The sequence below is a fragment of the Caretta caretta genome, chromosome 14, assembly GCF_965140235.1.
Source record: "Caretta caretta isolate rCarCar2 chromosome 14, rCarCar1.hap1, whole genome shotgun sequence".
Classification (NCBI taxonomy): domain Eukaryota; kingdom Metazoa; phylum Chordata; order Testudines; family Cheloniidae; genus Caretta; species Caretta caretta.
Genome location: NC_134219.1, coordinates 7,723,073 through 7,748,762, shown reverse-complemented (window position 1 = coordinate 7,748,762; position 25,690 = coordinate 7,723,073). Strand labels below are relative to the sequence as shown.

Here is a 25,690-nt window from a genome sequence, read left to right as displayed (position 1 = left end):
ACCCCACCCCCTTGCCCTTTGTTTCCCAAGCAGTTATATTTCTTTTCAATAAATGGATTTTTTGGCTTTGAAAACATTCTTTATTATTGCATAAAGTGAAAGATACCTTAGCCCAGGAAAGAAACAGGCACCACAAGTCAGCGTAGCAAACACAGATTCCTACTAACATTGGAACCACTGCACTTCGCTTGCATGCAGGGCACCAGACGTTACTCATGGCTTTCAGTCTCAAATTGCTCCCTCAAGGCATCCCTAATCCTTGTAGCCCCATGCTGGGCCCCTCTAATAGCCCGGCTCTCTGGCTGTTCAAATTCAGTCACCAGGTGATGAACCGCTGAGTTCCATGCCTGAGTGAATCGTTCACTCTTCCCTTCACAAACGTTATGGAGGATACAGCACGCAGATATAACCGTGGGGATGATGTCATCGGCGAGGTCCAGCTTCCCATGCAGACAGCGCCAGTGGCCCTTTAAACGGCCAAAAGCACACTCCACAGTCACTCTGTACTGGCTCAGCCTGTTGTTGAACTGCTCCTTGCAGCTGTCAAGGCTCCTTGTGTAGGGTTTCATGAGCCACGGCATTAAAGGGTAAGTGGGGACTCCAAGGATCACAATGGGCATTTTGACTTCCCCTATGGTGATCTTCTGGCCTGGGAAAAAAGTCCCGGCTTGGAGCTTCCTGAACAGGCCAATGTTCCGAAAGATGCGTGCGTCATGCACCTTTCCAGGCCAGCCTGCGTTAATGTCAATTAAATGCCCATGGTGATCCACAAGCGCCTGGAGAACCATAGAGAAATACCCCTTCTGATTAACGTACTCGGAGGCTAGGTGGGCTGGTGCCAGAATTGGAATATGCATGCCATCTATTACCCCTCCGCAGTTAGGGAAACCCATTTGTGCAAAGCCATCCACAATGTCATGCATGTTACCTGGAGTTATGGTTCTTCTGAGCAGGATGCGATTAATGGCCCTGCAAACTTGCATCAACACAATTCCAATGGTCGACTTCCCCCCTCCAAACTGGTTAGCGACTGATCGGTACCTGTCTGGAGTTGCCAGCTTCCAGATTGTAATAGCCACCCACTTCTCCACCGTCAGGGCAGCTCTCAATCTCGTGTCCTTGCGCCGCATGGCGGGGGCGAGCTCCTCACACAGTCCCATGAAAGTGGCTTTTCTCATCCGGAAGTTCTGCAGCTACTGCTCGTCATCACAGACTTGCATGACGATGGGAAACAAGCACTGAGTGGTGGGATCACGAGCCCAAAAGTGGCGTTCCACGGTGGTGAGCATGTCCGTGAATGCCACAAGCAAATTCATGTCATATGCGTTACTTGAGTCGATATCATCGTTGGAGCCCTCACTGTCACTTTGGATCATAAAGAATAACTCGACTGCCAAACGTAACGTGCTGGCAAGACTTGTAAGCATACTCCTCAGCAGTTTGGGCTCCATTCCCGCAGACCGAAAGGGAAGACAGAGCGCGCAGCACAAAGAATGTTGAAAGATGGTGTCAAATGTGGATGGAAGCACAGGGATTGCTTGGATGTGAACTGATACATCATGGGGCACTGGGACAGGACTCAGAATGCCCCGGCCCCTCCGCCCCCTTCCCACAAGCCACAGCGCCAGAATGGGAAGAGGTGCTCTGTGGAATAGCTGCCCATAATGCGCCTCCCAATGCCACTGCAAGTGCCGCAAATGTGGCCATGCCAGTGCGCTTGTTCCTGTCAGCGTGGACAGACTGCAGCGCTTTCCCTACTGTGCTCTCTGAAGGCGGATTTAACTTAAAGCGCTCTATACCTACAAGTGTGGCCACGCCCTAAGAAATGTCTCACACAACTCCTCTCCCACAACAGCTGTCAATGCTGCAGCCTCAAACTGTTTGGCTTACTGAGGCAGCAATAGTTGTTAAGGGCATGGCTACACTTGCAGATGTAGAGCGCTTTAAGTTAAACCAGCCTTCGTAGAGCACAGTAGGGAAAGGGCTGTAGTCTGTTCACACTGACAGTTGCAAGCGCACCAGTGTGGCCACATTAGCAGCTCTTGCAACTGCCACAGAGAGCAGTGCATTGTGGTAGCTATCCCAACATGCAAGTGGCTGCAAAGTGCTTTTCAAATGGGGTGGGATTGAGTGAGACAGGGAGTGTGTTGTGTGTATGTGGGGGGAGAGAGAGTGGGTTTTTGGGGGGCTGAGAGCATGTCAGCATGCTGTCTTGCAGCAGATCCCCCCTCCCCGCTGCCTCTTTCTCTCTCTCACACACAGCATTCCACAATAATGGTTGCTTTGTCTCAGGGCAGATAAGCATGCTGGCTGTCAGAAACAGAGCTTTGAAAGGGCATATCCGCATTCCTGCAGCGATTCCAAAACAATGAGAAGAGTGGCCACTTGACTTAAGGGGATTATGGGACGTTTCCGGAGGCTGATCAGAGTGCAATAATGCAACACCTCGTTCACACTGATGCCCGGGCATTTCAGCCAAGGCGCACCAAGCGTTAATCTTCTCGCTGAGGTGCAGTACCAGGAGCGCTCTAGCCGTGGAGTCAGAGTGCTCTACGTGCCTTTCCAGTGTGAAGGGGTAGTGAGCTAGGGTGCCCGGGGCTGCTTTAATGCGCTCTAACTCGCAAGTGTAGCCAAGCCCTAAGAGTTTTGTCTATGTAAGGGGTTTATGGGGTGCCACCGTAGGTTCCAGTTTTACATTTAACAGCACAAATGTTTTGCAGGCAATCCAAATAGACCACTGTTTGGAAGGATACAAACTCAGCAAAAGTTAAAGTTATTTAGCAACCAAAACAGGATGCAGGATAGGAGCAGCATTTGGGAATGCCAGCCCAAGGGGTTAGTATTTATCAAAATAAAGTAAACAAAATTTCAGTCCAAGCCCTGTACAGCAGCTGCCAAGCATCTCTTTTTTGTATTTCTGTGCCTGAAGTGTCCTGATGATGTATTCATCCAATTCTTTGAGGCTTGCAGCTGTGGGACCCTTCTTGCCAACTCTTGTGAAAGAGCTTTCCTCCAAAGCTTTTTATCTGATTCATTTTAAAGGCAACGTGTTACTGGGAGAAGAGGTATTAAAAATGTGAAATTTCAGTAAAGCAAAAATATATATACCAAGCTCCAGAAGAAGTTATTTTGGGGTGAAAGAGAGACGAAAAAGAATCCAAAATCCCATATGGCTTCAGTTGGTTAGTTTTGAAAAAAAAAAAAAAAAAAAAAAATTGCTTCCAAGGACCAAATTGCCATTTTTATTTCAAGTCATTTTCTGGACCCATGACAATGGAAATGCTGACAAGCCATTATTCATAATAGCACAAGTGGTACCACAATTATTATATACATTGAGAAACTATAACCAACAGTTGCCTTGGAATCCACAGAGCTGTTAACTGTAGGATGGAAATGCTTTCCTGAGCCACAGTATTTGACAAGTGCACTCACTAAAACGGTGATTATGAAAAAAACTTGACTTGAAACCTATTTTTGTGTATGTTCCACAATGAACAAATTCTGAAAACTTTAATAACCCATAACAAAAAACCTTTTACAGCTTTGCTGTCCTCACATTTTGGAAAAGTGTTTTTTCAAATAAAAATCTGAACTGTGAGGATTTATTTACACAGTTGTATTGCAGCACCTCATTATGTCCAGGTCTTGTAAATAACTTTTAAACCTACAGGGATCATGAAGTAGGATACTCTTTACTTTCTGATAATACACAAATGTAGTGTAAATGAGCTCCAATGGGAATGAAGAGAATGAATATTGCCTAAAGATAATATTGAAAAAACATATAATCAATGTTTTTCTTGTTGTTGAATTAGATCTTAAAATGTTAATATCGGATTAATATCTAGAGTACTTCTGCCTTCCCCTCCCTTCTAGTCTGATGAAGTGAGCTGTAGCTCACGAAAGCTCATGCTCAAATAAATTGGTTAGTCTCTAAGGTGCCACAAGTACTCCTTTTCTTCTAGGCACTGTGTCTCATCCCTGCAGGTCTGACAGGGATGGATCACTGAAGTCAATAGCACAATGGTAAATAGGTTGAGAACCATTGATCTAGAGAGATTAAACATTTCAAGCAGATTTGTGAATTATAGAAATATAGGGCTGGAAGGGACTTCAAGAGGTCACCTACTCCCCCTCCCCCATTTTGTTTGTCTAACCTGTTCTTAAAAACCTCCAAGAATTGGGATTCCATAACTTCCTAGGTGATTCTGTTCCAACATTTATGCCCTCTGTGTGATCACTGAGCCACACGGCAACTTCACGGATCACATTCTTCCGGGGCCTGTCCATACAGGCTGGCTCAAAAGCTCCCCACCAAACTTTTCTTGAGAGCATCTCTGACCAAATCAGCTTCATGTGTGGACCTAATCAATTCAACAGCCCTCTGAAACCTAATTCTCAAATTTACTCTAGTGCAAGCTCCAAGGTCTTTTTCATGAAGGGGAATAAGTAGGACATCAGGTGCTCTTGGAAAACCGCAGGCAGAATTGATTAAAAAATGGGAGGAGAGAGCATGAAAGCCAATTGGCCTGACCCGTCCATGGGAGGTGGAGGACTAGAGTGTCAGGGAACCACAGCTGAACCTAGATCCTGTTCATTGCCTTCTGCTGCCTGAGCTAATGAACCCGGCCTCCTGGGCTGAAGGCTCGAACTGGCACAATCTCAAATCCTGCAGCAGATCCAGATGCCTGGCTGCTCAATAGCGTTCCACAACCACAGCTGTGTCTCCACTCCTGCCCTCAGCTCTTTTCTTGCTCTTAGCCCTTAAGTCCAGATCCCTGCTTCTTGTCCCTAGTTTCTTGCTCCTGTTCTGGCTGATACTCCGGCTCCAACCCCTGGCTCCCGGCTCCAGCTTGCTCCCTGGACTTGATGTTCATATGCTGACCATGGCTTTGATGCTTGGCTCCTGATTTTTGGCCCTCAGCTCTAGTTTGCTCCCTGGACTTGACATGTGGCTTGTGAACATTGCTCTGACCTCTGGCTCTCGCTCACCCTGACTTGATAACCTGGCTCCTGATGCTGCCATTAGGCCTGCCTAGCTGTTTCAATCACTACACCAGCCTCCTGCCCTGAACATGACGCAAGCATGTCCACAGCCCAGTCATTACACAGAGAAGGAGAGGCCTGGTTCCTGCCTCACCAAGTATGCACTTCTGCCTTCCCCTCCCTTCTAGGCACTGTGTCTCATCCCTGCAAGTCTGACAGGGATGCTATTGACTTCAGCGGAGCCAGGATTTCATTTTAAATGTTATGGTGCCTCAGGCCTGTTCTGCTACATATGCTAGTTCCATCCTTCTGCTCATCTATTGGCAAGATAAATAATTATGAATCCCATTCAAAAAGATCCGCCGTTCTTAGAGGGAAAAGTCTATGATTAAACTGGACCAAACAGTGGTAAAAACACAGTTGCTCTCTTCAAGTCAGGCTTAACGACCCTCTCAGAGCATTTACTTTATGCCACTAAAACATCATGGAAGTAGGGAGAATAAATACTTCCAGACTTCTTGTTATATAGGACCTTGCTTTTGGCTTTGACACAGAGTTAGCTCAGTGCACTTGCTGTTTTCTTCCTTAGTAGTTCGGGCGTTCAGTAGACCTTCTCTGGCAGCAAGCACAGTCTATCCAATATTTACACAGTCCAGCAGGTCCTAGACTATCTGCTATCAATGTCTAAACAAATGTGACCAAAGACTCATTCTGAAAGCCAACGTAATTCAGCTTTACAGGGTACTATGCTCGGGGGAAAAGCCACCTTTCCCTTCCATGTTAGGATTTAAAATTTGAAATTTTTTTGAAAGATTTTTGTCAAATGCTGGTAAATATCTTTGACACATGAAAAGCAGTTCTGAGACTTTCCGCTACACCCCAAGGCCTATTATTAGCTAATCCCACAAACAATAAGTGATGAGAGAACCAGAAAAGATTTGTTTTAGCTCTCCTGAGGAGCCAGAACCCAGTTGCCGCTTAGGTGAATGATCCAAAACTTCTACGCTTATAAAACTGGGACAGAAATCTTTTGAGATTTAGGTGCAGTAAAGTTTTTGAGATGTTTAACCACAATGCTGGTGCTTAACAAATAATTGGTTTTTGTGCCCAGTGCACATTCGATGCAAACTGCAAAACATTTTGTCTCAATTCTAATTTCAATCACATTATCAAGAATCCACAGGAGACTAAGGACATGCAGATGCAATATATTCCTGCATTCTAGACAATCATCTGTCTAAGACCACTGTATTTCAATATAAGACAATTTGAGGCAAGCATCCTTTTAAAAAAATTGCTCTATCAATACATGGCGTTGGTGAACCCAGACCGACAGCTGAGGTTAATGACTAGGCAAAGAACAACTGTGGCAGCAGCAAGCTCTTTGTTGCCAATGCTGCAAGCACATCTGCTGCTCTTCAGAGTATCAACTCAATTAGGATAGTGAATGAGAAAATGCCAAAGAAGAAATTCTGAGCAATACGCACCGTTGACTTGGGGTGCTGTCTGAACAGAGTCCATTTTCTACTTTAAAAAAATTATAATTATTTTTAAGAAAAACACTAAAGCAGTCTTTCAAAAGAACAAGCTACAACCCATCTACCTTGGATTTAAACAGAGTATTATTTCCTTAGTTTCTCCTGTGCTGCTAGATAATTTTGTATTGCAAATCAATAGTCTGTTTCGTCTCCCTAATGAATCTCCCTGATAGAGTCTTTCTGTCCATTTAAAATATTTTTAGCTTGCTATTAAAAAGGATAGATACAAGATATGGACAGGAGAGCAGGCAATACAGATTTCTGTCCAGCACATTCCTAATTCTTACCAAATTGCATTGTGTTATTATACACAGTGAATATTTTTTTTTATACCTTTATACAGCTGTGTAGATAAACTGTTCCTCTTCATTGAGATGTGTACACACTGCAGTAACAGACAAATCTTTAAAATCTGTGACAAGTTGGGTGAGGTCATCTCTTTTGGCCCAATTTCTCTTGATGAAAGAGACGAGCTTTCAAGCTACACAGAGGAGCTCTTCTGCAGAGCTCTTCTTGCCCCTTTCACCAACAGAAGTTGATCCAATAAAGGATTTTTCTTCACCCACCTTATCTCTCTAATAGCCTGGGACCAACACGATCACAACAACACTGCAAACAAATAATCATGTGCACCTCTGACCTTGGAATCTCACTGAAGCTGTCCAGTTCTGCTAGTCAGATCTAAATACATTAATATCTCCTGCCCTAAAACAACTTCTATTTTTTTCCTCTTGGAAACTTTTCTTAAAACAGACACTTGAAAACTACAAATATTGTATCTTCAATACTCAGGGAATAAATGATTGAATCTGCTCTGTTTCTTCAACATGATGATGGCATGTGAAAAGAACGATCAGCACTTTAGAAACTACAATCATTTTACCCTCTTTGAAACTTTGAAGAGACATTTATAATACAAAAAGCTAACAAAGAATTTGATTCTGCTACACTGGAGTTAATGGAAGTTTTGTTATTGATTTAAAAGGAAGCAGGATCAGACCCACAATGCATAAAAAGATGAAAATATTAACTAATGTCTATAGGTCATGGCTAATTGGTGAGTTGGCAAGATTTTGCAACTGATCTTCTGCACTCTTTAAATTCAAGCGTTTTTCCTTCTAGTCAAAGTACCATGAGAGGTTAAAATGAATTAATCTAAAGTAGTTTCAGATACCAGCTTCCAGGCGGGATACTAAAACAAGTTAATGTAAAATAAAACTACTTGTTGTCAATATACTGCTCATTGTTCAGTATTTGAAAAGTCTTCAAAATTGCCTTAGTTTCCAATTACAGTTCTATACTTTGAACCCTATTATAACTATTTCAGGACATCTAACTAATGCTGAATGACAACTTCACCCTGGTAGCCTAATTCAACATAACTGTTCAGCACATGCCTAGCAAAGCAGTTGCTTAAAGTCATCCCTATTCAGCAAAGTAATTAAGCATGTGCTGAAGTCCCACTGAAGTCAATGGGATTTACACATGTGTTTTAAGTGCTTTGTTGAATAATTTTTGCAGTGCAGTTTTAAAGTTAGGTATTTAAGCATGTGCCTTTCTGATTAATGGCCTAAATTAGTACAAATATTTAATTTCTTCAGTGTTATGATTTTCAAATCGATTCCTCCTGATGGTACAGTTAAAATTAGACACCCTGCCACATCGTTTAAGAAATGCCTTCACTATTTAGTGAAAGTAACATGCCCGAAATAACAGCACCTTGGAGAAGTTTACTTCTCCTCCATCAGTGGGACGCAAGTGGAAAAAGTTAGCTACAATTAGTCATCACGTGGGTGCTATTCTGATCTTCTGTAGCTATACGTTATCCTTCTCTTTCCTTCCTTTCCAGTGTCTTTTACAAGATGGGATAGAATATTGCCTAAGATATTCTGGTGTCAAAATGATGAAGAAATATAGGTAGGTAGGTATGTATGGGAAAAATGTTGATGGTCCTGTAAAAGTCTTGAAAATTCAGAAATGTGGTTTCCTTTATAATCATAGACAGCCTGACAAGAAAACCCAGACCGTGTGTTCTAAATTATTCTGAAAAATAAGAAAAAGTGAACAACTAAAGGCAATATTCTTTATCATTTCATGTATTTTTGGTAGACTGCACAGCCTGGCATTTAAAGGGGGCAAGACTGATGTTCAATACCTACATATGATGAGAGCAACAACTGATACTTCACTACAGCCAGGAAACAGAGAAAAATGGAGACATCCTCATATCCCTAGAGCTCTGCTCTGGCCTCAGAACTGAAATTAATTCCCCATCACAACATCACAATAGAGCTATAATGAAGGGACCAGCACTGTCATCTTAAAACCCAAAAGATCACAAAGTTCATATTCTGAAGGCCAATTTTTCCACTGCCTGTTTTAACTGTAAATGTTTCTTATACATTTGCTTTACAGATCCCGCCACTGGAGGAGTCTTGGTCATTTGGGTTGAAATCCTGAAGTCAGTGGCAAAATACCCATTGACTTCAATGGGGCCAGGATTTAATCCCTGCTTATTACTGTTATTACTGGAAGTACTTCCCCAATGACGTCACATTTCATTATTTCTACTGTTTTCAAGTGACACTGTAAATTTAATTAGCGGGGTCTGACATCTGTTTTTATTAGTGTATGGGACTGTCTGGAAAATGAGGGCATGACAATTTATTTGGGTTTTAGATATATTTTACATATTGGTTCAACACAATCTTTACCACCCGTGAGATAGAGGAGAACAAGGCTCAACTATACCACCCCCTATCTCCTCCTCCTTTCCTACTCTCCACACCATGAGCTCTTTTAGTGTAAATACATTTTAATCTGAACTACACATAGTATTCTGGAAGTAAGAAGACAAATAATTTACTTTAAATACGAATGAACTGTAACATTTGTCACCATCCTGTAAACACTTCCGGTGCACTGCTAGTCACTCCCTAGCTAAAATATAAAAATGATCAACAGAGCAAGGAATGTGTATTTGATGTTTGTTAATGTCTCGGTAACTAAAGGCCAAATTCCATTCTCTGATATGGATAAGGAAGCTCTACTGAAGTTAACACAAGGAATATGTGCCTACTTGAGGGCACACTTTAGTCCCAAACTTGGAAAAACAAAACAAAAAAAATTACACCCCTGCATGAGGCATAACTTCAGTATACTCCCAACAATCCAGAGCCAAAAAAGAAAGCAAATGAAGCACTATAAATGTCTAAGAAAATATTATCAATAAAACACACCGCCTCTCTTTCCCCAGAACGTCATTTTATAATATTTATATTTTGCCTGGAAGAGTATTTGAGACCAAATCCAAATGGCCTTTGTGTGAACTATAGGGCATAACTTTTTAGCTGGTGGAGAAAGCTAAGCAGTCTCTTGCCTTTTTTTCCTTTTGTTCTTTCTTTTTGAGTAACTGAGGCCCTACTTTTCAGAACGTTTTAGGTTACTGCTGGTTACCTGAAAAATTGATTTCACAAAGTTAATATTCCTGAGTTTTAATTTAGAGCCACTATTATTTCTTTGAATCATGCGTGTATCTATTATAATCAAACCTGCTCTTTTAAATAATAATGAACATAGCATTTCTTAGACTAAAGTACATATTGAATGAAATCCTGGCCTTACTGACATTAATGGGGTATTTTTGTTATTTACTTCAATGAGCCTAGATTTCACTCACTGCACATAAACAGGCTACAAATAATGCTGAACACATAACTTATGTTAGTTATTCCAAAGCCCAGGAAAGTTCAAATTAAACCCTTCTGTTGTCACCAATTCCCAGAACACTTTTTTTTTTTTTTTCCCTTTTTTTTACCTGTGACTTGCAGTTTGTCACCACTGACTTCAACTTTCAGATAAATCCTTCCTCTTTTCTCTGTGTGATCCATTCCACACAGACTTGGGACGTTTATTACACACTGTTTGTGAACATTCATATCGCAAGCTGTGGATCAGGAAAGAAAAGGTTCAGACAATGATGGTATGTATGAAAGTCAATATATTTATGCTAAATACATACGGTAAACATGAACGGTAACATTATTCTATCACATCCGATTAACTGGTTGGTTGTTTGTTTTTTTTTACTGACGAAAATGGCTCTCCTTATAAATATCATTAAAAAACACTGAAGTATTAACCACAAAAAAAGGCTCAGCTTCAGTCACCTAAAAATGTGACCTTATTAATGGAATGTAAAAGAGACAAAATGAAGAGTCCATGGAACAAAGACTTGATCCAAAATATTAGAACATTTGCTATAAATTACTGTAACCAATACAGAAATTGACAGGTTGCTTACAGATGAAATACAGAACTGTAAATATTACTGTGCTAATTTCCATAATACCGGCATGGGGGGAGGGAGACAAAATGAGAGAAAAGGCTGGTCATGCAGATGTGACAACAGAAGAGATGTTAAGATTTGGACATGACCTGGATATGTGATCTAGAGAGAAGGCAGTGGAAAATCATACCCATGTTACCTACCTAGGTGACAGGTTAATGGTGCTGATGCCATCAATGGCAAAGAAAAGGGTGAGTGGAAGGTTTGGGATGGAAGATAAGGAATTAAAATATTAATCATGTTAAACTTAAATTATGATGAGAAATCTAGCAAGAGATGTTAGAGACACAAACTGAGATGCGGGATTTAAGGTGAGAGAGTCCATGCCCCACCCCTGCCACCACAGTAAATATTCCAGGAACAGTGAGAGAGATGAAAAGAACTGAAAACAAGAAAGTCAAGGGAGGACAAGATTTCAAGGAGATGATGACAGATCATATCATCAGCACACAAGAGATCAAGGAATATGAGGATGGACTAGATAGGGTGTAATATGTGGCCATGAAGAGGTCATTATGAACATTGACTTGAAGTGGAGCAGGAAGTAGCGAGTTCGGAAGGGAAGTGGGATGACACTGGAGGAGAGCAAATCAAGGCAATGGTTGTAGGAAGTGAATTTGAGGAGTCTGGGGGTGGGACAATAGGGAGAATGGCCAGACCAAAGCATGGCTCTGTTGTGACAGTACAAATAATATTTAGGCATTTTAAGCCATCTTCTGTTTTTCTGCCACCCTTTTACATGCCAACAGATGATTCCTTTGCCTATCTTTTGGGGTACACATTCCATAAGAATTATGGTTGTTGCAGGGGTGACTATGAAATATGGGACCTTAGCTAACAGCTGGGCAGAACCAATGTCTCCACAAAGGATTCATCCCTTCCACCCCAAGTAGAACAATCTTCAGAACTGCGATGGCAAATACACTTTAGCCACATCAAACTTGATAGATTGCTTTTTCAGTAACCAAGATGGTTTGCATTAGCATATTTTTACAGCATTTTTCCCACTGGAGGAGGTTTGGCTGATTTATATTGTTTTACTAAGAGAGTCTTCAGTAATGAAATATTCATTTGAAATATACAGTACTGTAATTAACTGTAATTGAAACAATATTTTTCCAGACAAAGGAAAGAGGACGCTTGATGCCTAATGGTTTCCCTTATTATCTAAAAGGCCATTTTAATAACATTAGAAAAACTTACTTACTGTCACATTTCATCCCTTGATGTAGAAGTCCATACAGCAATGACCCACAATGGTCACAGAACGTCGGGCTTCCATATGTGTGGATTTTAAACTTATGTTTGCTTCTGGGATCCTAAAGAGGAAGCAGAAATAGGTTCTTAAGTAATGTCTAATAAAACTGCAAGCCAAATTTCATACATTACTGTAAATGTTGAATACATTAGAGCTCCACAGTTTATGTAGCAGAAAAGCACACAATATGTATTGTAGAATACAGCAAATTCACAAGGTACGTGCTAGCTGAGTGAACCTAGAGTTGGTACAGCTATCAATCTGCAATTAAAATACACATTGACAGGAGCAGGATTGCATACTAAACAACAACAGGATTCAGCCTTCAGTGAACATGGCATATACTAGATATCTTTATTCACAAGTTGTGATGGAATACATGTAATAGCAGTCATTGCTTCTAAATAAAGATATATGATATTTGGAAAAAAAACATGTTTTGGAAGTTTGTTCTGACACTCAGGTAAGCGCTTTAATCTGAACATAGAAAAAACTACTGTAAAATCAGGATATCAAAGATGATGTTCAAATATTGTAAATCTGTTTGATTACAAAGGAAAATTAGCTCATTTTAACTTGACATGCTAAATATTTTACTCAGACTGAAATTCCAACTAAGAAATGTATAGTGACGAGACATCTTAATGCCACTGGCCGCTTGGAAAAGATTTCTAGTTTAGGATCAGTAAAATCATTTAAATCAAACAAATACAGTATGGTAACTTCAAACAGGGTTGCCAACTTTCTAACCATAGAAAACCAAATACCCTTGCCTTGCCCCCTTCCCCAAGGCCCTGCCCCCACTCACTCCATCCCCCTTCCCTCCGCCACCCTTACTCACTTTCACCCGGCTGTGGCAGTGGGCTGCGGTGCAGGAGGGGGTGAGGGCTCTGGCTAGGGGTGTGGGCTCTGGGGTGGAGTCAGGGATGAGGGATTTAGGGTTCAGGAGGGGACTGGGGCTGAGGGGTTCAGAGTGAGAGAGAAGGCTCTGTGCTGGGGCAGGCATTTGGAGTGTGGAAGGGGGTGAGGCTTCTGGCTGGGGGTGCAGGCTATGGGGTGGTGGGTGTAGGAGGGGGCTCCAGGCTGAGCAGTGGGGCCAAGGGGTTCAGAGTGTGGGAGCGGACTCCAGGCTCAGTCAGGGTTTGGGGTGTGGGAGGGGTACGGGATCTCAGCTGGTGATGTGGGCTCCAGGGTGGGGCCAGAAATGAGGGGTTCAGGGTGCTCCAGGCTGGGGCAGAGGGTTAGAAGTGGATCAGATAAAAAATGACTACGATTTTGAATCTGAAATTAATTACATCTTTCTTTCTTTCTGCTAATTCTCTGACTAACTCCATGAAGAAAGGGATTATGCAATTTTAGCTCCTTCTAGCATTATTACAACTTTATGAATACCTAATTGTCATACAAGGACTCCTTTAACACAGCAAATAGCTACATCTTAATCTAAATGCCACCCTCAACAGGTAGGTGTAGTTGATTAGGCCACTGCCAAATGGGGAGATCCCCAGCTGTAGAGAAGGAGGTACTCGATGACAGGCACCAGGTAGCTCATCCTTCCCCCATCCCGAACCCTCCGACATCGTCTACAAAAAGTTTCTGTGTACATTTTAAATTAATACCAATTGTCATATTATTTTACATTTAGAGTATTACTATACAATCAGCAAAAATAAAGTAACATGTCAACTTAAATCAAGCTTGCCACTAAAGGTCATTTCCGCTTTTCAGATAATACTTGAGACGATTCATAAGAAGAATAAAACACATGAACTGAGATTTCAAGTTGACAGTACATTACATAGTCTGTTTATTTCTCAGCCTGAAATATGTTATGAAAGGAAATGCTGTACAATATTTATTTCATGAACGCTGTCAGTCTAAATTGAACTACACTCAAAATTTTCCAGAGAACATCTGTTTGTTGTTTATTAAAGATATAGTCAATGGGATCTTGTGGTATGGGGTCATGGGAATGTGACTTTTCAGAAAGGTTATCTGAAGAATAGAATATCACAGCTCCTCTGGAGGAGAAGGAGTGCACAGTAATATCGAAACCATTTAAAACAAAGTTTCAATGCTAACTCTTCATTCTATTTTTAATTAGGAAGGAACATGGGTAAATGCTGCCTTAATTTATAATTATACATAAACATTATTTTCCTAACCACTGTTGCTGTTGCTAAGTAAATCTGTTGCTAAGACTAACACTGGAAGGGACTTTTTTAAAAACTTGTGTTAAACATCTGCCATAAATGACATTTATGATCGACAGTTTACAAAACTGTAAGTATAAGGGAAAAGTAAATACAGGAAACGATCATTGTGAATGCTTAATCAATAATCTGCTGTACCTGTAATATTACACTAAGACTATAAAACAATTGTCAAATAGTTGTCATAGCATAGAAATACCTGTACAATATACTTTATCTGTGATGTATATTGCCTCCGGCTGGTACATGAGAGCTGAAGTGATCACCTGTCAAGTATTTACAATTATCCTTATACTTATTGTCTGACATTGTTGATTCTGCTTCCAAGTCTCTTTAAATCAGGTCAATAAATTGTTTGTTGAATTTAGCTTTTAGTTTGCAAACGTGGAAGTCATGTGTTGTTTGACTTTACACAGTTTCATTTTATCTAAAAAGAAAAGGAGTACTTGTGGCACCTTAGAGACTAACCAATTTATTTGAGCATAAGCTTTCGTGAGCTACAGCTCACTTCATCGGATGCATGCAGTGGAAGTGAGCTGTAGCTCACGAAAGCTTATGCTCAAATAAATTGGTTAGTCTCTAAGGTGCCACAAGTCCTCCTGTCCTTTTGGCGGATACAGACTAACATGGCTGATACTCTGAAACCTGTCATTTTATATAGTTAACACCATTTTTACACCCAATTTCATTGTATTTTTATAGTGGTATAATATGCTTTAAGCACTCCTGATTTATGTATAAAATAATTAACAACATAAATGACTTACACTGGCTTTCACAAATACTTACAAGGCACTCCGTTATCTACACATATATAATTTAAATATAAACATCGTTCAACTTTTTACATTCCATTTAATAGTAGTTTCCTGCCCAACTTAAACTGCCTGTACTGCTATGTTTAAAACAACACACACAGCACGACTTTGATCTTCTGAGCAGCAGTACATTTGTTCCGACCATTTTATTCTACACATTCACACTCGCAAGAGAAGACTCCTTCTTGGCTGAATGTGAATGCAGAGAAACTCTCTCTTTTTTGAATTCTTGTTTTTTGGTTGGGCAACAAGTCCTGAAAGATTCATGTTGCCACGGTAAAACATCTTTTCCATTCTGGGCTGGCATATGGAGATCTAGCTCACTAGATCTGCAGGGAATGTTGCTGTATGTGTGTGTCTAATCTTATACTACACTACAGGACTTCCAACTGTCTGTGCAGCAGTGGCAGCATGAAATATGGAACGGTACAAGCACACCTATAAAGCCATGATTTCAAGGCAAATGCATTACCCAGACCATTGCCTAAGACAAGGTCTGATTATATTCACTAAACAAGGAAAAGGGGGTATGCACATGTGTGTTAAAAAAAAAGGACCCAAGATAAAATCGTTCAGAAGATAGAGCCTTTTATGATCATCTCTTCCACATATTCTAAAACAGTATCTGAGAATTCACGTGAGAGCACTTCAGTCATTACTTTGTTTCCTAACTGCATGGGTATAGCAAATAAAATGTGAAATTCCATAAAACAACCTTTGAAAAATAGGTTCCACAATACGACAAGGATGTAGCGAATTTGAAGTAAACATGAAAATGCATAAAAAGGGTACAATCTATGTAGCTTACTGCATCGTATTAGATAGAACACTACATATTTACCAATACACACACTAGGTAGCTCACTGATGTAATGACTTTTGTAGTATTACAACAGTAACATTCTTCTATGAATGAATTGTGCTTGAACTATTTCCCTAAGGCACTGAACAGAAACATCCTTCCCGTTAACTATCCACCTGTTGTCTTCAACAATGTGAATGCTGCATTTCCCATTAACATTTGGGCTCCCACATATCACTCTTATAGTATCCAGGAAGTAAAGAGATCACAGGATCTTGTTCTAATCTCACATCCTGTTATATTTTAAGGAGGAGTCCAGTGTCTGGTAGTATATGGCACTGTGTTTATTGTTTAATGGCAGCAGTAGGAGGAGGAAAGCTTTGAGGAGGAAAGCTTCTATACCTATCTTTGCACGTGAGGCTCCAGATTGTGCCAGTAATCCAGCTATTAAAAAGGTGCTCTAGTGGCAGAAGAAAATGAAAAACCACAAAGGAATATCCTCAAGCACTGGAAGAGCCTATTAAGAATTCCCTCACACTAAATCCACCAAATCCTAGGAATTCCTATTAATGCTAAAGACACAGGAACTGCCAGAGTGTGTACCATGTGAAGTGCATATTATTTATTAAAAGCTGCTCTTTTAACTTACTTAGGGCATGATCCTGCAGGTCTGGATTCATACTAATGGGTGCCAGAGTTGTATAATTTTTGGTGGTACCTAGAATGGGTCCAAGCAGAGCCATCCCATCCATAAGACGGATCGGGGCAATCACCCTGGGCCCCACGCTCTGGGGGGGGCCCCATGCTTCAGGGGGATGCAGGGTCCAGGCAGAGCCATCCCGGCCATAGGACGGACTGAGGCAACTGCCCCGGGTGCCACGCTTTTGGGGGCCCCACGCTTCAGGGAGACGTGGGGTCCAGGGTGGCTTGGCGCGTTAGTGGAGGACCTAGCACCAAGCAACCTGGCCCCAGCCCACCCCTGCTGTGAAAAACAAGCTAAGCGTAAGTAAAAAAACCCAAGGAATGTTTGTCTAGATTTACAATATTTTAAGGATTATGAATCCCGTGACATTTAGAAAGCGCAAAGAAGACATTTATATTTACTTGGAAACATGCAATTGCTGTAAATTGCTGTGCAATTTTCTTACCCTGTTCACTTTTAGCCAAAGTTAACCTTTAATAATTCCTCACCAGAAGCACCTCTGGCTATATCAACTTAGTAGCAAACATGACCAAGCCAAGGCAGAACATGACAAACCAACTGTCAAGCAATGGCTTCTATTGGCAAGATTATTGAATTTTGCACTAAACCTGGCAGAGATTAATCATAAATACTCTAAAAGGAAAATTCACTCTTCTTTTCACAGAATCAGTAAAAAGGCAATGGGAAAACTGTAAAAGTCCTGCCATCACTAAGCAGTGCTGAGTTATGATACATAAGTTGAGACATGTAATGTTATTGTAGGCTGAAAAGTAGTAAAACCTCTGCTTCCTGCTCATACCTGTCTTCTAATATCAAAGCATGTTTTCACTATGAAGAATTAGCGTAACTGGACTTAATCTAGATAAATAGGAAAGGAAAGCTCTTGCAATTTGTGATGTAGGTATTTCATTATTTTGCCTGCTCAGAAACAACTACTCCTTTACAGTTTTGTGCATTTTACACTTGTATTGGCTAGACAGGCACAGAACCAACCAATATTAGGTGAGCTGTCACATCACTACGCCTAGGCTGAGATTTTCCAAGCCTCACAGGCCATACCGAGATACACAATTCCCATTTACATTGAATGGAAGTCATGTATCTAAACTGACTAGGCAGCTTTGAAAATCTCAGCCCTATTTGCTAATCTCAAGCACACCTCTGTTACTCTAATCTAGGGTCACATTTAAGTGGAGACAGCCAAAGACAATAAAACAGGTGAATTTCTGACATGAAAAGATTTGTCCAAAAAGAACTACACCAAGAGTCCTCAAACTTATTCACCAATCTAAGTCTGAGGCAAAACCTCCAAAGGTGTACAATTAGAGAAGTAATTCACTCCGCCAAACAGGCTGATTAGGACAGATTTTTTTTTTTGTCACTACTCCACTTCACTCCTGTGCCTTTAAATATTCTAGACAGGAGAAGATACTCAATTACACTTACACTCCTCTAGAGGGAGGAACAACAACATATAGGCACAATCTAACCACCCTTTTTTAAAAAAAAAACAACAAAAAACCCACTATGCATTTTCATTAAACTAAAGATAAATTCTTCTCCCTGCAGCCGCACAAGCAGAATTTATTACTCTCTGGTAGCTAATATAGTTCAATAATGGCCGTTATGACTGACAACCTACAGCACTATTTCTATGATGTAGGTAAACTCTAAATAACCAGACAAATTAATGTTGATGTGCTTTTTCTGGCTAGCAACACTTGCAGTTGCCCTGATGCAAATGTTGTGGAACAACTAATTAGCTTACGTTGGTGGAAATGTTTTGCAGGTGATGCCATGGAAAAGCTAAATACATAAATTATAAAATATACTTTATACTTCTAACAGTAAAGACATGGGATGATGTGGACAGCAATCCTGATTTGATTTTTTTATTTAAAGATGCATGTTTGTTTTTAAAGAAGAGATCTGTTATTTCTCCAGTGCCAGCAGGAACTGGAAGTCTGTCTTGAAGTTCTAGATCTTAGCTTACTTTATAACATCATAACAAATGCAACTGAACATACACCACCTTGGGCATTTAGCCATGAGAAAGGTCTGCTATGACGCCTATCCTGATAAATGCCTCCTTAAAGTCAAGTAATCATTTCGAATTGCAAATTTAACTATTGGTAATGTTAGATGAGTATGGAAAATAAAGGGCCGGGGGGGGGGGGGGGGGAGGAAAAATGCTACCATAGATTATGAGAATAAGAAAGGTTTAGATTGTTTCAATTTCTGTATTTGAACAGAATATTGTTTAACAGAGTTGGAGTCACAGGGTGGGACTCCTAGAATGCATTTGTGGCCCTGCCATTAACTTGCTGTTTAACCTTGGTTAAGTCACATACTCTCTCTGTACCTCAGTTTCACAAGTGTACAAAATTAGAACACCATGCAGTGTTGTTGCAAAGTCAAATTAACTGACATTTGTATAAAGTGCAAAAATGCTATATCATCATACAGCAAAGAAACCAATTATTTACACAAGCACATGGTGTGGGTTACAGTAGCTCGCACAACTCAAGACTTAGGACAGAGTCAGGATATCTGGATTCTTTTTCCAGCTCTACTTAAGACTTGCTGAAGGCCATGCAGCATGTCAGAACTTCTCTGTGCTTCAGCTTCCCCATCTTTAAAACACAGGTAATGATATTTACTAGTTTTAGTGAAGCCATATCTAAGTGCTATGTATTATTTCTTCTTCTTCTATTCCTGTACACCAGATCAACAATGACAATGGGGCTGAAGGAAATCTTTCCACCACTTTCTGTCTTGTACCAGCTTCATTCATCTTTAAAACTTTTTGTTCTATGTCATTCTTCACCATGACAGGTTTCAGTGTAGCAGCCGTGTTAGTCTGTATTCGCAAAAAGAAAAGGAGGACTTGTGGCACCTTAGAGACTAGCCAATTTATTTGAGCATAAGCTTTCGTGAGCTACAGCTCACTTCGTCCGATGAAGTGAGCTATAGCTCACGAAAGCTTATGCTCAAATAAATTGGTTATTCTTCACCATGTCCATTCAATGCATCCTTGGTTTTCCTCTATTTCTAGTTCCTTGCACTCTTGTATCTTGCCTTCTCGTGTATCCTTTCTGGGTCCATTCTTGACACATGTCCCAACCATTGCAGTTGTCTCTCCTTAATTTTCTGTAACAGCATTATTTCTTGCCCTACTCATTTTATCATCACTTCATTTTTTATTTTCTGCAATCTTGAAACACTCGGTATTCTGCTCAGTCAGTTCATTTCCACAGGCATTATCTTTTGTTCACCAGCTTTCCTCAGACGCCAGCATTCTGACCACACAGCAGTATTGACACAACTCGTCTCAAACATTATCTAAATGTCTTCAGCCTTCCAGATCTTGCAGTGTTTTCTGAATGCTGCAGCGGTGAGTCCGATTCTTCTTTTTATATCATCTTCACAATTCACATTTTTCCGTACTAGTCCCCCAAGGTATACACAAATGTTTCTATTTCTTCCAATTCTCAACTTTGATCTTCCACTTGTCTTCCAATTGCCAAAATGATCTTTTCCATGCTGATCTTCAGTCTGAATTTTCCCCATTCCCTGCCCTCCTTGGTCAACGATATGAGAGCAATATCATCTGCAAATCTAAGGTTATTCAGGTCTTCCCACATAACATGATTCCTCCCACTCCCTATGTATTAGTTATTATTAATGGATAATGTACCAAATAAGCTGAAAAATTATTGCTTTTGATGCAAGTAGATACGTGGTATGATCCCATTCCACACCCTACAAATATAACGGCCAACACCTACTGTTTACCTACATGCACCCAGAAGTAGCCTAAAGTGTAAGACATAGGAAGGAGTCAAGAGCAGAGATTTTTGGGGAGTAAACCCTTGAAAATTTACATCTAATTTACATCAAGAAAATATTACAAGGATATTGCTCTCTGAGCAGTCTATGCCCCTTGGTGTCTTGAAAATCAATCTGTTGGTAGCTGCAAGTGCGAAAAAGAATCTTGTGCAGTCAGTGTGTGTGTGTGAAATTGACAGAATCAACAAAGGACATGGAAGGGTTCTCTGCATATACCCTGCCCAGGCAGCTTTGCCTATCCCAAGCCCGCTTCTGTTTGAGCTCAGAGCTTCCCAGCTTGTCTGACATCCACAGGCAATGGTTCTGGGACAACAAGCTTTTCAACCACCTGACTCTTTGGTTTGCACTCGATTCAGTGTGAATGACATATTTCAACTTCTGACATGTATTACATACATATTTAAGAGGAATCAGTTCTCCCTATAATGACTCTGTGAAGGGTAATATATTAACTCGGTTAACAGGAGAACTCAGCAACTGTAAAAACAGTGACTGCACAGTTATTTTTGTTTCAAAGGAGTTACTGTATAGGACTGTCCATTAGAAAATGAATAAAATATGACACGATTTAGAAACAACCCTATGGAAATGTCAATGAAAATACTGCTGACCATGTGGAAATACATTTCTACCGCTAGTTTATTTTTGTAATAATGTGTGTCATCAGTGTATGGAGGCGCCGCAAAGGCTAGTTGACATGAGTCACACACAGAAAACCTCTTGTTCACTAGTACTATCAAATAGGAAACTCTAACAGTTCCATTACACTGAAATATCAACTGTGATTAGGCTACATTCCAGTATCTGTGTCTAGCTCTCTCCTCAAAGACAATACCCACTTCCTCTCTGAAAGGGATGGTCTTAATGGCCATCAACTGCTAGACTGAAGGCTCAAGGAATCAGGGCTGAAAGGAAAGAATAATTATCAGACCACTTTCTGCCACATCATGTACAGTATACATAATATGCAAGTATATCGTACAATGATGAAAGGTAACAGAAATTGTACATCCAATTCCCCTTGCAAGGTAGCAAGAGTTGTATAACTTCAAGAGAAAAACTGAACTTTATTTACTAGAAGACAGAGAAAAGATCCTGTGAAGAGGCTATCTGGGGATTTTCCAGGAGACTGTGTCTGAAGAAAAAAATAACCACCCTTGGATACTAAATCAGAATATACAGCTTTTATGTGCTGTAATATATCAAATATTTCTTACAATAAATAACAGCTCACAGAAGCTATTCTTTAAGTTCATATACTTCAGGTTGGGTTTTAGATTTATTTGCAGAAGACTTATTGCACCCACTCACATTTTACCCATCCTCTAGATAAATAATGAACTATACTCACCAGTTCTTTGGATGAGTTTTCTAGGAACAAGGGCTGAACTCTCTCATTCATAGTAGTTAAACTTACAGAGTTCATGTGCCTCAAAAAGCCTTTGTTTCAAATTCTCTAGAACTTATTTTCAACAACAAGGTATGACAAATAAATTCTAGCAATTGCAGCTCTTAAGGTGGGCCCTACCTTAATTGATGATTCATTAAGCACAACATGTGAAAAAAGCAAACTCAAGGCTGAGCAAGCAGAAATAATCGCCAAAAAGCTCAACCAGATTCTGAACTACTGTTCAGAAACAGAGAGAACTGCCATGTAATTCAGCAAAAATAAAATGGCAAATATGAGCCACAGTAAGTGTATAATTATATTTTAAAGTTACTAGCCCAGAAACAGGAAAGTTTGGCTCAAATACAGTACACTAGTAAACTAAAGTGAATAAGGCAGACTGTCAAAGATCCTAACTATTCTTTAGAATGGGGTTCCCAAACTGTGGTACATGTACAAGACATCTTGCAGGGGGGAGGTACATGGAAGAAATTGTGTAATGGTGGATTTTATTTATTATTTTATTTATTGCATTTTCAAAATAGGCAACTCAGGTGACCTTTTAAAATTCTGTGGGTATGTGTTATATAAAATATTGTAGTTAATTTACCTCAAGATTTAGCAACGAGAACACAGATACACAGGGCCGCTGACGTACAGAGCCCTCACCTCCAATCACCATACAGCACTGGTTCAGTTGCCCAGCAACTGTCCAGTCTAACTGAGCTCAAAACCAAGTCAGGGTTAGGTTTTTTCAGTTATATATGTCACACTATAGCTATATCTGTACATAACAGTGAAATATGGAAAGATAGCTAAAGACAGGTAGTGTTAAGAAGAACACACAAACTATCGGTGATGAGACAGGCAAGTGTACGCGGGCAGCTGGTAAATCTGGAAGGGGGTACGTGGACAGCTGGTAGTTCTGGAAGGAGGTAAGCAATAAGAAAAGTTTGGGAACCTCTGCTTTAGATTATATACCTTTATTATCAAAGTACTTTGATTAGTATCATAAATAGGTTAAAACATGCTACACTTGAAATAATATATACATGACAGTTTACTACAGGCTATATTTCCATCAAACAAAAATTTAGATCTAGAGCAGGAGCCGCTTATTTCTGTTACCATCTCCAATAGAGGACTACCACCCTACAGAGCAAGCATTCACCTTGAACAGGTCTTTTTCATCTATAATTTCCACGATCCAACTTGTTAACACTGAATTTAAAAGAGCTGTCCAGAGCCAACCAGAATCCTTGTTTTGGTCTACAGCATCTCAATGCACCTGAATGATGATGATTTTTAATCAAGCACATTGCTTAGTCGGCTATATGAATAGGACTATTTTTCAACAAGTTATTGACGTCCTGCAAAATATCACCGTTCATGCTGATGGAATACTGTTTTAAGTCTTCTACTTTGTCTGCCTCTTCCACACTTTCTTCAGAGTCCTTTGGAATTAATTCATCAGTATTTCGCAAGTTCCTTATAAGGACATGTCTAGTTGGCAGCCGGTATCAAGTGGAGTGCCCCAGGGGTCGGTCCTGGGGCCGGTTTTGTTCAATATCTTCATAAATGATCTGGAGGATGGTGTGGATTGCACTCTCAGCAAATTTGCGGATGATACTAAACTGGGAGGAGTGGTAGATACGCTGGAGGGGAGGGATAGGATACAGAAGGACCTAGACAAATTGGAGGATTGGGCCAAAAGAAATCTGATGAGGTTCAATAAGGATAAGTGCAGGGTCCTGCACTTAGGACGGAAGAATCCAGTGCACCGCTACAGACTAGGGACCGAATGGCTAGGCAGCAGTTCTGCGGAAAAGGACCTAAGGGTGACAGTGGACGAGAAGTTGGATATGAGTCAGCAGTGTGCCCTTGTTGCCAAGAAGGCCAATGGCATTTTGGGATGTATAAGTAGGGGCATAGCAAGCAGATCGAGGGACGTGATCGTTCCCCTCTATTCGACATTGGTGAGGCCTCATCTGGAGTACTGTGTCCAGTTTTGGGCCCCACACTACAAGAAGGATGTGGATAAATTGGAGAGAGTCCAGCGAAGGGCAACAAAAATGATTAGGGGTCTAGAACACATGACTTATGAGGAGAGGCTGAGGGAGCTGGGATTGTTTAGCCTGCAGAAAAGAAGAATGAGGGGGGATTTGATAGCTGCTTTCAACTACCTGAAAGGGGGTTCCAAAGAGGATGGCTCTAGACTGTTCTCAATGGTATCAGATGACAGAACGAGGAGTAATGGACTCAAGTTGCAGTGGGGGAGGTTTAGATTGGATATTAGGAAAAACTTTTTCACTAAGAGGGTGGTGAAACACTGGAATACGTTACCTAGGGAGGTGGTAGAATCTCCTTCCTTAGAGGTTTTTAAGGTCAGGCTTGACAAAGCCCTGGCTGGGATGATTTAGTTGGGGATTGGTCCTGCTTTGAGCAGGGGGTTGGACTAGATGACCTTCAGGGGTCCCTTCCAACCCTGATATTCTATGATTCTATGACAAAATAATAGAACGCATCGTTCTTCGTCAACACAGTACTGCCCTACATTCATATTTCTTGTCGTAAAGTCACACTTCAAAATGGAAAGGAGAAAACTAACACTAGTTTTAGGGCACATAATTTCCATACACCAACCCAACAAAGTACTGAAACGCTTACATCCACCCCTCCGCAGGAAAGGACTTGAGCATGTGCTTACTCACTTTGCTGAAATGAGCCTTCTTCCATTTAAGTCCAATTAGTAACAGTGGAAACTCTATCCAAGGACAGATGATAGAATACAGCCCAAAGATTAGCTTACCTGGCAGTATATGTAATGGGACAGTAAAGGAAATCTTAGTTAACAAAAATACTGCAAGAAAAAAGTACTGCAGAAAACAGCTTATTTTAACTGAGACTAGAATAGCTCCTACTGGTTAGAAAGGAGATTCAAACCCCTTTTAAAGTTAAACAGACACTCTCCTTCATCTATTCAGTAATGCTGGGTTTCTGGCATTTCCTGAAAAAAAAGAAGAATTCTTAATGTTCTTTACAAGGCAAACTACATCTAATAAAGTATATGTTGAAAGTATATCAACATAGTAAGAGATGGATAAATGTACGTGACTTATAACATATCAAGAAATCACTGATCCTATTCACAATTAAAAATACAAATAATTATGCATATTTGATGTGAGTTTTTGATAACTCATTTCAGTAAAGAGCAAGAATAACTGACAGTTTCTGAAATAGAACACAAATTTCAAAAGCATTTTCTAAAAGACTGGCAGATCTGTTTTCATCAAATCAATACACAACATACTATAACCGCTCATCATTTCCTACGGTGAAAGAAAGAAACACTGAATTCTGTATAGTTCATACTGCACAGGATTTTTTTCTTTCCAAAATCCTCCATTAAACACTAGATCAACATGGAGCTTTGTTTTGACAGGTTGGAGAAAACGGTGTGCAGTTTGTGTTGGATAAACTGTACTTATAACACATTTACCTCACTATTGATTAATGATCCAGTTAATCAAAAATACTGAAGAGAAATCTACTGCATTTTTCTCGGTAGGGAAAAAATCCTAGATACTTCCTGTACTTTACTCAGTCAAGACTTTTATTAACTTCAGTCGGAGTTTTGCCCTAGTAAGGCCTTCAGATTCTGGCACACTGAGACTCAGTCACACTATATCTCACAAAACAGTGGGTACAACTCATTAACTAAACCCGCATTCAGATGCAGTATCATTTTCTAAATGTGTGTCTGCTTTTTACCCTTCGTTTTC

At 40.3% G+C, this 25,690-nt stretch overlaps 1 protein-coding gene across 1 annotated transcript in view; it reads right to left on the bottom strand.

Annotated features, from left to right (window-relative positions):
* PRKCA (protein kinase C alpha) overlaps window positions 1-25,690 on the bottom strand; it is a 317,605-nt gene that overhangs the window by 92,091 nt on the left and 199,824 nt on the right. The window contains exons 4-5 of the mRNA XM_048817528.2: window positions 12,083-12,194; window positions 10,345-10,473 (exon numbers count right to left, since the gene is read on the bottom strand). Of these exons, the coding sequence (XP_048673485.2) occupies window positions 10,345-10,473; window positions 12,083-12,194 (241 nt within the window). The remainder of the gene's footprint in view (window positions 1-10,344; window positions 10,474-12,082; window positions 12,195-25,690) is intronic.